Below are 12628 nucleotides of genomic sequence, written 5' to 3' on the forward strand. Positions count from 1 at the left end.
TTCACATACAATGTGCTTTCAGTTGGACTATTCACATAACCTTGGCTGGTTAGATGAGTATGCATTTTATCATACCAAGCTCTTGGAGCTTGCTTTAACCCATACAATGCTTTGTGTAACCTACATACTTTATGTTCCTTACTAGGAACTACAAAACCAATGGGCTGATTTACATATACTTCCTCTTGTAAATCCCCATTTAAAATGCACTTTCCATCCTTTATGTGTAGCCAATGCAATCACTGATCTTATTGTAGTTATTCTCGAAGTAGGAGCAAAAGTCTCCTCATAATCTATTCCCTTTTTCTGGGAGTAGCCTTTAGCCACAAGTCTTGCTTTGTACCTGTCAATAGTACCATCAAACTCCCTTTTGACTTTGTACACCCACTTTGTTCCAATGACATGCTTGTCTTTCGGCAATTTCACAAGATCCCAAGTATTGTTCTTCATAATAGAAGAGATTTCATCTTGCATAGCACCCAATGCTCATTCTCATGTGCTTCTTCATAAGAAGAAGGCTCTTCTGAATCAAAGAGACCACCCATGGCTAATGCAGACTCCTCATGATGCATATTCAATGCATGGCTGGAACTAGCCCTTGTTCTGCCTGTGAGTGGAGCTGCAAGTTTGCTTTCTTGCAAATTTTTCAGCAACCATCTTGGCACCGACTTGGCTGTGTCTATGGCTGTCTGACAAGATCTTCCACTTCTTCCATAGAAGGGGAATGAATGGTTGTAACTTTAACAGATAGGTCTCCTGTCACCAATTGGCCAACCATTTGGTCCATTCCTAGTTTTTGCGTCTCGTTCACTTGAGGCCAGGCCGGTGTCTCATGTGAAGAGGCCAGTATTTTGCTGACATGGACGGGACCAGACTGGTGCCACCCGTGTGTTAGCAGGATGGTGTCGTATGGACGGGAGCCAGATCAGTGCCACCCGTGTATGACCTGGACTGTGTTCGATCCATGGGACTGTCACGCCATGGAAGAGCCAGTATTCGTGCCGTGTTTTACCTATGGGACTGTCACACCATAGGGAAACTCGTGCCTGGAACTGTGTCTTACCTATGGGACTGTCACTCCATAGGAAGACCAGGTTTTTATGTTTTTATGTCGTGCCAGTTTTGTGCCGACAGATATTTTGTACATGTTCCATGAACGGGAGATATGTCCATGTTACTTTTTGCACATGCACACATATTTTGCATGCTTGAAACTGTTTTCGCATGACATGTATTCGTGTGTTTGCCTGCTTGACGTGTTACTTACTGAGCGGGGACGCCTGCCAGTGAGTCGTGAAGTCTGCCCTGTATTCTGACAAGTTTCAGTGCATGTGAACAGGTGGTAAGTATATGGTACATGTTGTTTTAATGTTATTTTATTCTAACCCCTTTATTTTATAAGGTTAGGGGTTCACACTTATTTAAAAGTGGGCACCCCCTTTGGGCACCCACTTTGGGGCCAAGGTGGGGAGCCCCACTTTTAAGTGAGTGTGGGGGTGGGCATGGTCACCAACCCCCACTAGTCCCCCACATGCAAACGTGGGTATGACCAAGGTTAACTCCACATGATTATTATTAAATAAAGTTCTCTCTTTTCAAGCGTGGGCATCCATCGCTTCCTTCAGGCGTTTTATTTCACCAACCTGCGCTTCCTTTCTTGCAAGCGATTGTGGCCCCTGCACTACTGGCTGCAACCAAGCACGTTTACCTCAGGCGACTGCTGGTTTGTATGCGCTTCTGCTCCCAAGCGAGTGCTGCTGGCTGCGCCTGCTTCTACAGGTGGCTGAGAGTTATTACAGCCAGTTGTTAACTCCACGCATGCTGCTGCTCTTCACAGGCGGCTGTCTATCTCTACAGGCGACTGCATCATAGGCTGACGGCTGCCCACTCTACAGGCGGCTGCGTGTTCTATCTCTAGCAAGGCTACGCTGCTTTTCCTTCTGCAGGCGGCTGTTACCTCCAGACTGCTGCGCTACCCTCTCATACTGACGGCTGAGTTCACTACTGCAACCAGTCGTCTTTCCCTTTTACAAGTTGGTGCTACAGTCGGCGGCTGTGATTACTGGCGGCTGCCCCCACTTGAAGCAACCAGGCAAGAGGCGGCTGTGTCCTTTGTGGCGGTATATCATCTCCACGGGTGTTCTACAAGGAAGACTTCGCATCACCTGAGTGGCTTCATCATTCCGCAAGTTTTGGTCTTTTATCAACCAACTACAAGTAAGTGATTTTCAGATTTGAGTAAAGCATTTTATGTTTAAATCTGAGAAGGGATTCATCCTTCTACGGCAACACCCGTTCGGTGCCGGGTTGTCCAAGCTGTATTGGCGAACCTCGGTCCAAAGGTGCTGAGATCGGGAGAGCCAGGCGTTAGTACGAGAGCGCCTGTTTGTGCGTGGTCTCGGAACACCAGTGAGGCGCTTTCCGCGGAGTCCAGTGAAAGCACAGGACCGCAGAGATTGGACCACACTAGTGGTCGTTCTGCTTCGAGCTTCTACATCGAAATTCGAGCCTACTTGTTTGGTACTGTTTTCATATGTACATGGACATTATCTGGTTCTCAGAACCCATGGAGCATTGTATTCTTTAAATACTCCCAATAAATATATCATATATTGAGGGGGGGGTCGGCCCGTTCCGGCCCCAGTGCTGGTGTCCATCTTTCCATTTCTGTTCATTTAAATTTCAAGTTGTTTTAAGTTGTCCATTTCATATTTGTGGTTTTAAAGTTGTGCTATTAAGCGTGTGGGTGTCCAACGGAGTCTTTCCCACTTGACGGGATCGGTTTCATCTCCACGACCTCATTCACAAGACGGTCAAAATGCTTTTCCAGCATTCTTGACATAAAACAGTCATTTAAAAACAGATTTCACATACAAATACAGTTCCAACAATATTTCCATCTTTTCTCATTACTCCGCATCCTTTCACATTAGACCCCATCTTTTCTCATCTTACCACAATTTTATTTTCTTCATCGATCCCTATCACATCACATCATTCTCACATCAAATCACATCAAGCTGTTCCACATGTTCTACATGAGGATTTTCTTGTATAGGGGCTGGCTGATCTGAATCCCCCCTAATTGCAATGGGTAATAGCCCATCAAACATGTCTAGTATGCCTGTATCATTACTTTTATACAAGTTGTACATGGGCTGTTTTGAATTTTCAGCAAATACCACGTCTCTACTGACAAGAATCTTGCGTGTTGTTGGATTATAAAGACGGTATCCTTTGCTCTCATTGCTGTAGCCCACAAAAATACATTTCATTGCTTTATCATCTAGCTCTGTTCGGAGTTGTTCTGGCACATGTGCATATGCCAAACACGCAAATGTACGCATATAATCCACTGTTGGCTTTCGGCTATACCAAGCCTCAAATGGTGTTATGGTTTTCAAGGCTTTTGTTGTACACCTGCTCAACACGTGAGTTGCACACATTATTGCTTCCATCCAAAAATTGTGAGGCAACTTTTGTGCTTTTACCATGCATCTTGCCATCTCCATGAGAGATCTATTTTCCTCTCAGCTACACCATTCTGTTGTGGTGTATAAGGCGCAGTACATTGGTGTTTGATGCGCTTTTGAAGTATATAATCCTTGAATGCATTTGACATGTATTCTCCACCTCTATCTGAGTGGAGTGTTTGGACTTTACATTCACATATATTTTCAGCCATTACTACAAAGTGTAGAAAGCATGTAAACACCTCTGCTTTCGCTTTCAAGGGGTAAACCCAAGCAAACTTGGAGTAGTCATCAATGAATGTGACGAAGTAAAGATGCCCCCCTATGGATGGTGTCCGCATTGGACCACATACATCACTATGTATGAGATGTAGTTTACTTTCAGCTCTAACAGCTCCATCTTTGGGGAATGGTTTACGTTGCATCTTTCCCAAAATACACCCGTCACATACATGTCTTGTTGGAGACTCAAGAGGTGGCATATTATCAACCATATGATGCTTCTGCAAAAGCATCAAACTCTGAAAATTTACATGCCCAAAACGAGCATGCCATAGCTCTGCATCATGCATAGCAGGAGTGTGGGCAGCCACTGTATTTGCATCATAAGTACGCTTGTCATAGCTGTCCAGCTTATTGTATGGTGTTCTAGAAGTGACTATTTCATAACCCTTTGATGGGTCTTTTACCAAACACTTTCCATCTTCAAATTCAACCTTCATCGTTTTTGGCTGAGACGGAGAGCAGATTTTTCTTTATCCCTTTAACATACAATACATTTTTCATACATATATTGGCACCATTGGCTGCAATAAGTATGATATTGCCAATTCCCTTTACTGGATGTGTGGTATGATTTGCACATGATACAGTGCGATCATTTGAAGCATAAACCAAGTGCTGAAATATATCTTTGCATGAAGTGATCTGGCTCGAAGCACCACTATCAAAATACCATGATACATCTTGTCTGTCAGATGCAATGCAAGACATATCATTGTCTGAAGCACTTGGTGTGTCACTAGTGCATGTGACCAAAAAAGTGGACTCTTCTTGAATTACATTAGCTGATTGCTGTGCTTTGTCATCAGAAGAGTCTGCTACTGCATTGCCTGCTTCTTTCCTTTTCTCTTTTGCAATCCGCTTTCTACGTTCACTGATGTAGTGTCTAGGCTTATGGCAGTAGTGACATTTGCTCTTCTTTTTAGGCTTGTTTGCATCCCCTTTGTCAGACTTTTCACCATCAAAAGAGGATTGTCCATGACCAGCCTTGCTAGACTGTTGTCCCCCATGCCTAAAGCTCTTTGCTTTACCCTTATCCTTGGTTGTAAATGCCTTGTCTCCACCACGGTTGCTAGATAAGTTTGCTCTTGTTTGCTCTTCCTGCAAGAGTAAACCCACCAGCTCTTCAAAAGTGATGGGATCACCTCCTCCTCTCATAGAGAGGTTGAGAGAGGTGTGAAAGCCCAAGTAGGAAGGTGGTAAAGAATGAAGAGTGTTGGTGACCAGCTGTCTGTCTGGGATAACCTCATCAATGTTGAGCAACTATTCTTGCAAATCTTTCACTTTGGTGAGATGATCTGTCATGGAGTCACCCTCATCCATAGAAAGAAGATCCAATTGCCTGTTCAAGTAAGCAACTCTTGCCTCGTTGCGTACCTAATACATTTCTTCCAATGTGTCCCATGCAAGCTTCGATGTCTTGCAAGAACGAATGTGCGGAATAATAGTCCTTTTCACTGAAAGGGCTATCGATGACATGGCGTATGCATCCCTAGAGTCCTATCTCTTCTACTCTTGTGTGGGAGTAGGTTCTACCTCAGGAGCTCTTTGAGCACCTCCTCTTTGAGGCGTTGCTGGCTGTATGGTAAGTGGGCGTGTGTCATCACCACACACGATGCCCCAAAGCCCTTTGGCTACTAGCAAATTATGGATCATGAAACCCCAGAGGGAGTAGTTAGATCCATCCAACTTGTCCTCCTGGGTGAGCACACCAAATACATCTGTAGCATTTTGAGCCATGTCAACAAAATATACCTGCAAGCAAACCAAGCACCAATGTGCACTGCCAGACAACCAAATGTCTTGTGCAAATTTTTGCCAACAAACTGAAGCAAGTGTAAACCTACACCAAATAGTCCAATACACAGAATGTGTATACATATGTGACAAATCACAGCTGTAATGCCCAATTACATGCTCCAATCTGAAAAGCCTCAATTTTTATGCACTGCAATTGCTTCAATGTGCGGTTAATTGCCCAATTTTGACAAAAGCCCCAAATTTTTGCAATCGAAAGAGGCTCAATTTGCTGATTTTGGCCTCAATTTGAAAAACCCCCAAAATCTAAGCAAAGCAGCATGTTCAATTTCTCCAATTTGTCATCAAATCGAGAAATCCCCAAATTATCCGAACCCTGTACCACTTGCAATTCTCCAATTTTCCTAGCAAAGTGGAATTTTGTCAGACCCCCAAAAGTTGCCGCATCTACACTAGGACGCCTGCAAAATTTGTTTATTTTTCCTTTTCTCTCTCTCTCTCTCTCTCTCTCTCTCTCTCTCTCTCTCTTTTGGTTGTTGTTGTTGTTGTTTGAAATTAAAATACTTGGAACTGAGATGGATAGGTACAACAGGCTAAGTGGCTATGTTGCAGGCGCTGGACCACGGCAAGCAGGTGATGACTAGGTGCAGTCATTAGGCGAGCAGGTACAGTCGTGCAGAGGGCACACGTGCGAGTACCAGCGGACAGGTTGTGTACGCAAGGCACAGCTGCCAGTTGCAGGTGGGAACGAAGGCAATAGCTGCGGGCGTTGGACAGAGCCAAAAGTGTGGTAGCCACAAAATGCAAGTCAACCCTTGCATGTGTGTCACATCCATATAATATAGACGTACAAAATATTATATTCAGAGTGTCCTTTCACACTTGATATCCAAGGGGAAAAACCATATGGGAAAAAGTGCCCTTGGTTAAGCCCTGTTCACACATAGCACTACCATAAGTGAGCATATGCCTACAACATTCTTCTTCGCCGTTCACGATTACTTATATGTTCAAATTTTTTGTGTGCGCATCTATGGGTAGTCCCTGTTGAGAGAAGTGGTGCCAAATTGTAGCACCCGGAGATTTCCTCAAAATGGTTAGACTGAAAACGTTGTGGGTTTCACTTGTAACACTTTCCACGAGTTAAGGGCTTTTCTTGTCAGGGATCCCTATACCATCTGCATATTCTTATTCTCGGGGAAAGGATGGAACTCAAAGTGCGTACCCTATTTGTAAAGCCAAGAGTAAATTGTCTGCTGAATCTTCTGTTTCTGCTCCCCTATATAGGACTTTGGAGTAAAAGAAAGTGCTCTCCTAGCCCCCCTTGCCGTCACCAAACCCTCCAAGGTTGCTTGCATAACCACAATGTGTTGGTCAGGTTCGCAATTTGCTGCTCAAGCAAGTAAGGTCATCCCCCCCCCAACCCCCCCCCCCCCCTTTTTGTACTAGAAATGCCATGTAGTGTACTTGCTTTGGGTTTTTTTTCCCCTAAAAACCACTGTGCTTTTCAGTTTTTATAAAAACGCACATGTGCTACAGCTTTCCCCCTTTTAAGCAAATAGCCATCACTTACTTTAACATGTGCTTTTTCCCCCAAAAAAAGATGCTGTTTTTTTTTAAAAACTGCCGGCCTGTTCTTCTTCTCTGCGCACACAGCCTGCTGCCCCAGGCTTCTTATGCACGCTGCCTGCTGGTCGCCTCCTGCTGTGCTTCAAGTCTGGCTGCTGCCTTTGGCACCTGCAGGCTGGCTGCTGGCTAGGCCTGGCTGCTGCCCAACCGGCCGCCTAGGGCTGGCTGCCCCTTGGCTGGCCTTCAAGGCTTGGCCAAGCTGCCTATTGTGGACCAATCCCCACCCGCTTCAGGCCTACAGGGTATTCGCTACAGCCAATCACACATACAATCAGAGATCTTCTTCTCATCCCTCTTGACATACGACTTATGCAATCCTTGATGCTAACAAAAAACCTTGTACAACTTCAGTAGAGCAATTGCTTTTATAGAAAGAGAAAACGATGAGAGGAATACCTCGAAACTCCAACATCTATGACTCCCAGACATGCATACCTCTTCAGCCTCTACATTAGGGTTGCTCTGATACCAACTTGAAGTCCCTCTCAAAATCTACCCTCAACACAGCTGAAAACCAAGGTTAGTCCTAAACCAAATCATGAGGTAGTAGGCTAGCTCACCTCCCAACCGCGACTGGCATCCACCAATCTCCTCTGAGCCAAGGCTAGGGCTTCTTGCATAATCCCATAGGCCTGTGTCTAACTCCAGTGTCCCATACCACTGAAGCTTGCTCGTAGGCCTTTCACGCCAACCTATGTACTCGCCATGTGCTTGGCATGAGCATATTTGCTTTCTTGGTACAAGCCAGACCTTCAATGGTGCATCCGCACAACAATGCTCACAATAACCCAAGCTCTCACTTACATAGTGATAACTGCGCCATAAATAGCTTACTTGCTATATAAGGCCATTAAGCTTGTTTTATCAATCCAGGATCCTAGCCAAGTATTTGCTTGCTTACCCCTAATCCCGGGGCCCCCTAACCCCGTTGGATTAGATCCCTAATCCGTAGATTAGTGTCTAGGTATATAGTCTAGGTATATAACACTGCCCGACAACTGCCATAGCTTTTCACCTCCGTTTGCAGAGCAGATTTTGACCTGTTGTCCATGAGCGTCGCTGCCATTGGCGCTACCCCTGCTGCTTTGTTGATGTACTGCTTTTATAGCCTTGAGGTTTATCTAACTCATAGATTCATATTTAATGCATACTTTTCCACCCTATGTAAGAGTGTTCACACACACAGACAGGCTCTGAATCAAAACGAGAGAGAGAGAGAGAGAGAGAGAGAGAGAGAGAGAGAGAGAGATGCTTATTTATTCTCATTTCTCATCGCGATAGGTTGGTGGAGGCATGGGAAGGACCCATAGGATGGAACACACATTCCCAAGGTTGGCAGAACCTCTTGGCTATGTCCCAAAAGAGGATGTCCTTTATGTCATGAAGGCCATAGTTGCCACTCAAAGGGACTATGGCAGGCGTGATGATAGGAGGATGTCTCGAATGAAGTACCTTGTGGAGGAATGGGGAATTAATAAATTCCGTACTGTAGTGGAGCAATACTACGGCAAGAAGATTGAACCTTTTCAAGAACTCCCAACATGGGAGTTCAAGAGCTATTTGGGCTGGCATGAACAGGTGTGGTTTTCAGTCATGCAACCTTTTTTAAATGTAAAGATAGACTAGATCTTTTTTTGGGGGTAATTCTTACAGGGCTTGGATTCATCGTAAGTGAAAGGACATCACCTTATCTTCTTTTGAAGTTTCTGATATATGAAGATGTGGGGTTTGTAGGGAGATGGCAGACATTTTGTTGGTATCCATGTAGATAATGGGCGGGTCAAGGAGACAGCTAAGAAAGTGCTGAGGGAGGTCGTTGAGAAGTACGGACTCAGTATTCGTCTTACTCCGAATCAGAATCTGATACTGTGTGATGTGCGACCAGGCTGGAAACAAGAGATTTCGAGGTCTCTCAGACAAGGAGGATTGGTGGTAAACCCATTTTCTCTCATCATTAGAAATGCCAAGGTTTTCTACAGTTAATAATGCCATGGGAACCTGTCTTGCAGCATCCTCGCTGGGTTGATCCTCTAAACTTGACTTCTATGGCTTGCCCGGCCCTCCCTCTTTGCCCCCTTGCCATTACAGAGGCAGAACGGGGTGCACCAGACATTCTACTCCGCATTCGGAAGATGTTTGATAAGGTACTCACAAGAACTTTCCTTACTTTTTTTCTCTCATGGGAATGCACCTCTTTGAATTGGTTGGTGTAGTCTTTAGGCCCTTTACAGACATAAGGTGCACCCAGGCTGAACAAACACAAATTAAACCATGAACCGCAAAATCGTACACAACATGACGTTGGGACGGGTGAGTCTCACACCCCCAGGGTGGACTGGCAGGCATAACCTTGACTGCGGGGCGTCAGACTTGGACGAGGGATTTCCCGTCCAAGCCTCCACCAATGTGCAGGAGTTTTCATGTAAAAAGCCTAAGCTTAGGTGCTTTTTTCTTATGGCCTTAAAAAAAGTTATTGGAAGCATATTGTTTGCTTGCTTGAGTGAATTGAGTGCGAAGATTCTTAAATATCATTTATGCAAGTCTCAGTGTTGGAACTTTAATTGTCTTGATGGCTTTCAGGTGGGATTGAGAAACGCAGACACTGTAGTTGTGAGGGTGACTGGTTGTCCCAATGGTTGTGCAAGGCCATACATGGCAGAGCTGGGTTTTGTTGGTGATGGGCCCAATAGTTACCAGGTTCTTTTCTGCTGTTATCTTTGTACCTGCTCTCTGCCAAAGCCCTTTCTTTGCATTTATTGTTGAATAATGTTTGAAGTAGAAGCATTGCAGGTTCAAATTATAATGTGTATAATCTACTATGGCTTTTATTGTAGACCCAATTGTTACCATCACCTGTATTTTATGTGTGATTCCTTCAAGCACGGGTAGGTAATAGGGAGTCTCGAGGGCTAGGCACGTGGCCAATTTGCTTGTAAGGCTCTAAAACCCCCTTATGGGTCTTCACCTCTAAACACATGAATTATTTCCTAGGGCATTAATGTATGTGCTTAGAGGTGAAGACCCAACAGGAGGTTCTAGCCATAGAAGCCAACGACTTCCCAATTACATTCCCTTCTTAGAGGAATCCAGTAAATACTGGTGATATCATTCTAGAGACTAGATCTTGTGTAAGGGCTGTAATGGCTTCTTGTTTGTGTGGTGTACAGCCTTCTTGTCTGTGTGTTGTTAAAAGAAATCACGTACATATGGACTACAGTTTTATTTGATTTGAATTCAGATATGGCTCGGAGGCACATCAAATCAGACTCGGCTGGCCCAAACATTTATGGAGAAAGTAAAAATTCAAGACTTTGAAAAAGTTCTTACTCCATTATTTCACTCTTGGAAGTTGAAGCGCTTTGAAGGAGAGTCCTTTGGGGACTACACAATGAGAACGGTGACATTTTACTCCTCTTTCTCTCTCTCCCCCCCTGTTTTTTTCCAAGATCACCTATGAAAAGGAGATGCTTTTTGGTTGAAAGTTTTTATATACCAGCAGATCGATTTGACGCTTCTCAGAGTGCACCCTAAGTAGGTACTGATTAATATCTCTGCCTAGTGGATTTTCTCTGGAGTACTGGTGTAGCAGTTTGTGCATTGGGCTCCTAGCAAGAGATCCCAGTTCAAGTCCTATTCCCTGCCCTTTAGTGCAATCACATCTATCGTATGCAGTCTGTGCTGTCTTGGCTATGATGCATATGCTGAGGTGCAATGAAGAGAACTGAAAGGTGGTAAGTGAGTTACGCGTATGCTGAGGTGCAATGAAGAGAACTAAGTGAGTTATGGGGCTTAAAAAAAAAAGATCCTGCATCTTTGGTTATCCTTTTAACACTGGTTGGAGTCCTAATTCTGTTATTAAAAAATCTGTCTTCAAGAGCTGTGGAGCTTAAGCTAGACGCAAAAGGTGACCGCCAAAAACTGTCTGGAGGTTATGGATATACAAGGTTGCTTGGCCTTCATTGATTGAGCTTGTGTTGCACTCAGAGTACTGAATTGGACCTCCTGGTACAGCTATGGGTATAACGTACACCATCCACAAAGTCTGTTTATAAAAAAGCCATCAGTGGGCTTGAATCCCAAAGGATTTGCTCCTCCTTGTAGATTGCATGCATATGATGCCTATCAGTGCCTTTTTTCCCCCCCTTTCTCTAGGAGGTTGAGAATAGTGCACATAACTATCGAGCACACAAACAGTTATTGCAGTTGTAACTCTGTAGCAGTGCAAGCTGCCTCATGAGTTTAACGCCCAGAGAGAGGTGGGCCTAGTACAGTAGGGAATCCAATAGATATGATTCCCCACATCTGGAAGTGTTTCTCCTCAAAGCAGGGTGTAACTCCCTAGTTCAAGCACCGTTTCAAAGCTTCTCAAGGGAACGTACACTTTTTACAAGGTGATGGAGATCTCAAGGTATGACGATAGTTACGTGGTGTTCACCAGTTTCCTCCCAACTCTTGGGAAGACCAACTCTATCATGGAGCACAAATTCCATGAACATGTGGACCAAGGCATTCACATTCTATCAGAAACTTCAACACCTCATTCTGGGCAGGGATATGTTTAGATGGGGATTCATAGATGTTATGCTTCTTTTAAGTGGAAGAGGCATATGTATACTTTTCTAGACATTTTATGATGTCTGACATCCATCTTGTTCCATTGTCGGGTCTAATGCTATGCAGGGATTTGAGAAATTACGGCACTACATAGACACATGGTCAGATACTGTAAAGGAATCCAAGGCCCCGTCCAATGTTTTGCTTGACAAAGAGCTTTACCATTCAATGAAGAACCTTGCTGAGCTTCAGGGAACAAGTGCCATACATCTCATTTCTCAAGTTCTGCAAAAGTATGTTGACAACCAAAACACAGCACTGCCTAAGGATGCAGATAAGAGACAATGAACGGCACTATATGAAAAGCCTCTATACAAACGAGTGTTGCTGCGTTGGAAACCTTTCTGGTTTCTGGAATTTTGTCTTTCTACTGAAAATAATGGAGTGATGTGGTGAGAGGCTTAATGCCTGAGTCAGAGACTTAATTTTATTGACATGTATCTAGAAAAGGATTGAGTTCACAATTATTCATGGGATATGAATAGAAGCCAATTCGTTGCAGCAAGTATGATGTGTATGCTCTCAGGCACAGGGATTTTCTTTTGGTTTTAATTCCACAAACTTTTTTAGGGCCCTGCTTGTCAATCTTGTGTTGTGGCCGAATGATTTTGTATTAGGGCTTAGTTATGTAGATATGGTGGAAATCATATGTTATCGCTGAGCTCAAAACATAGCATTAGTGATTTCCAGCTTTATTGATATAGCTGGCAATTCTAACAGAACATGCATCGCTGAGCTCAAAACATAGCATTAGTGTCAGCACATGCATCGCTGAGCTCAAAACATAGCATTAGTGTTTTCCAGCCTTTTTGTCGTAGCTGCTAATTCTAACAGCAAGTTTAGCCATGTGGGCTTGTCATATAGGAACTACG

General features: G+C 44.1%; 1 protein-coding gene across 3 annotated transcripts in view; it reads left to right on the plus strand.

Moving 5' to 3' along the window:
• Window positions 1-12261, plus strand: part of LOC147603046 (sulfite reductase [ferredoxin], chloroplastic-like) — a 29432-nt gene extending 17171 nt beyond the window's left edge. For all 3 annotated transcript variants that reach the window (XM_086797452.1, XM_086797454.1, XM_086797453.1), the window contains 6 exons: window positions 8424-8720; window positions 8877-9074; window positions 9152-9286; window positions 9723-9839; window positions 10381-10539; window positions 11823-12261. In XM_086797452.1, the coding sequence (XP_086653578.1) occupies window positions 8424-8720; window positions 8877-9074; window positions 9152-9286; window positions 9723-9839; window positions 10381-10539; window positions 11823-12044 (1128 nt within the window). In that variant the 3' untranslated portion in view covers window positions 12045-12261. The remainder of the gene's footprint in view (window positions 1-8423; window positions 8721-8876; window positions 9075-9151; window positions 9287-9722; window positions 9840-10380; window positions 10540-11822) is intronic.
• Window positions 12262-12628: the final 367 nt, after the last annotated feature.

The sequence above is a fragment of the Cibotium barometz genome, chromosome 65, assembly GCF_041138505.1.
Source record: "Cibotium barometz isolate CiBa-2024 chromosome 65, ASM4113850v1, whole genome shotgun sequence".
Taxonomy (NCBI): Eukaryota; Viridiplantae; Streptophyta; class Polypodiopsida; order Cyatheales; family Cibotiaceae; genus Cibotium; species Cibotium barometz.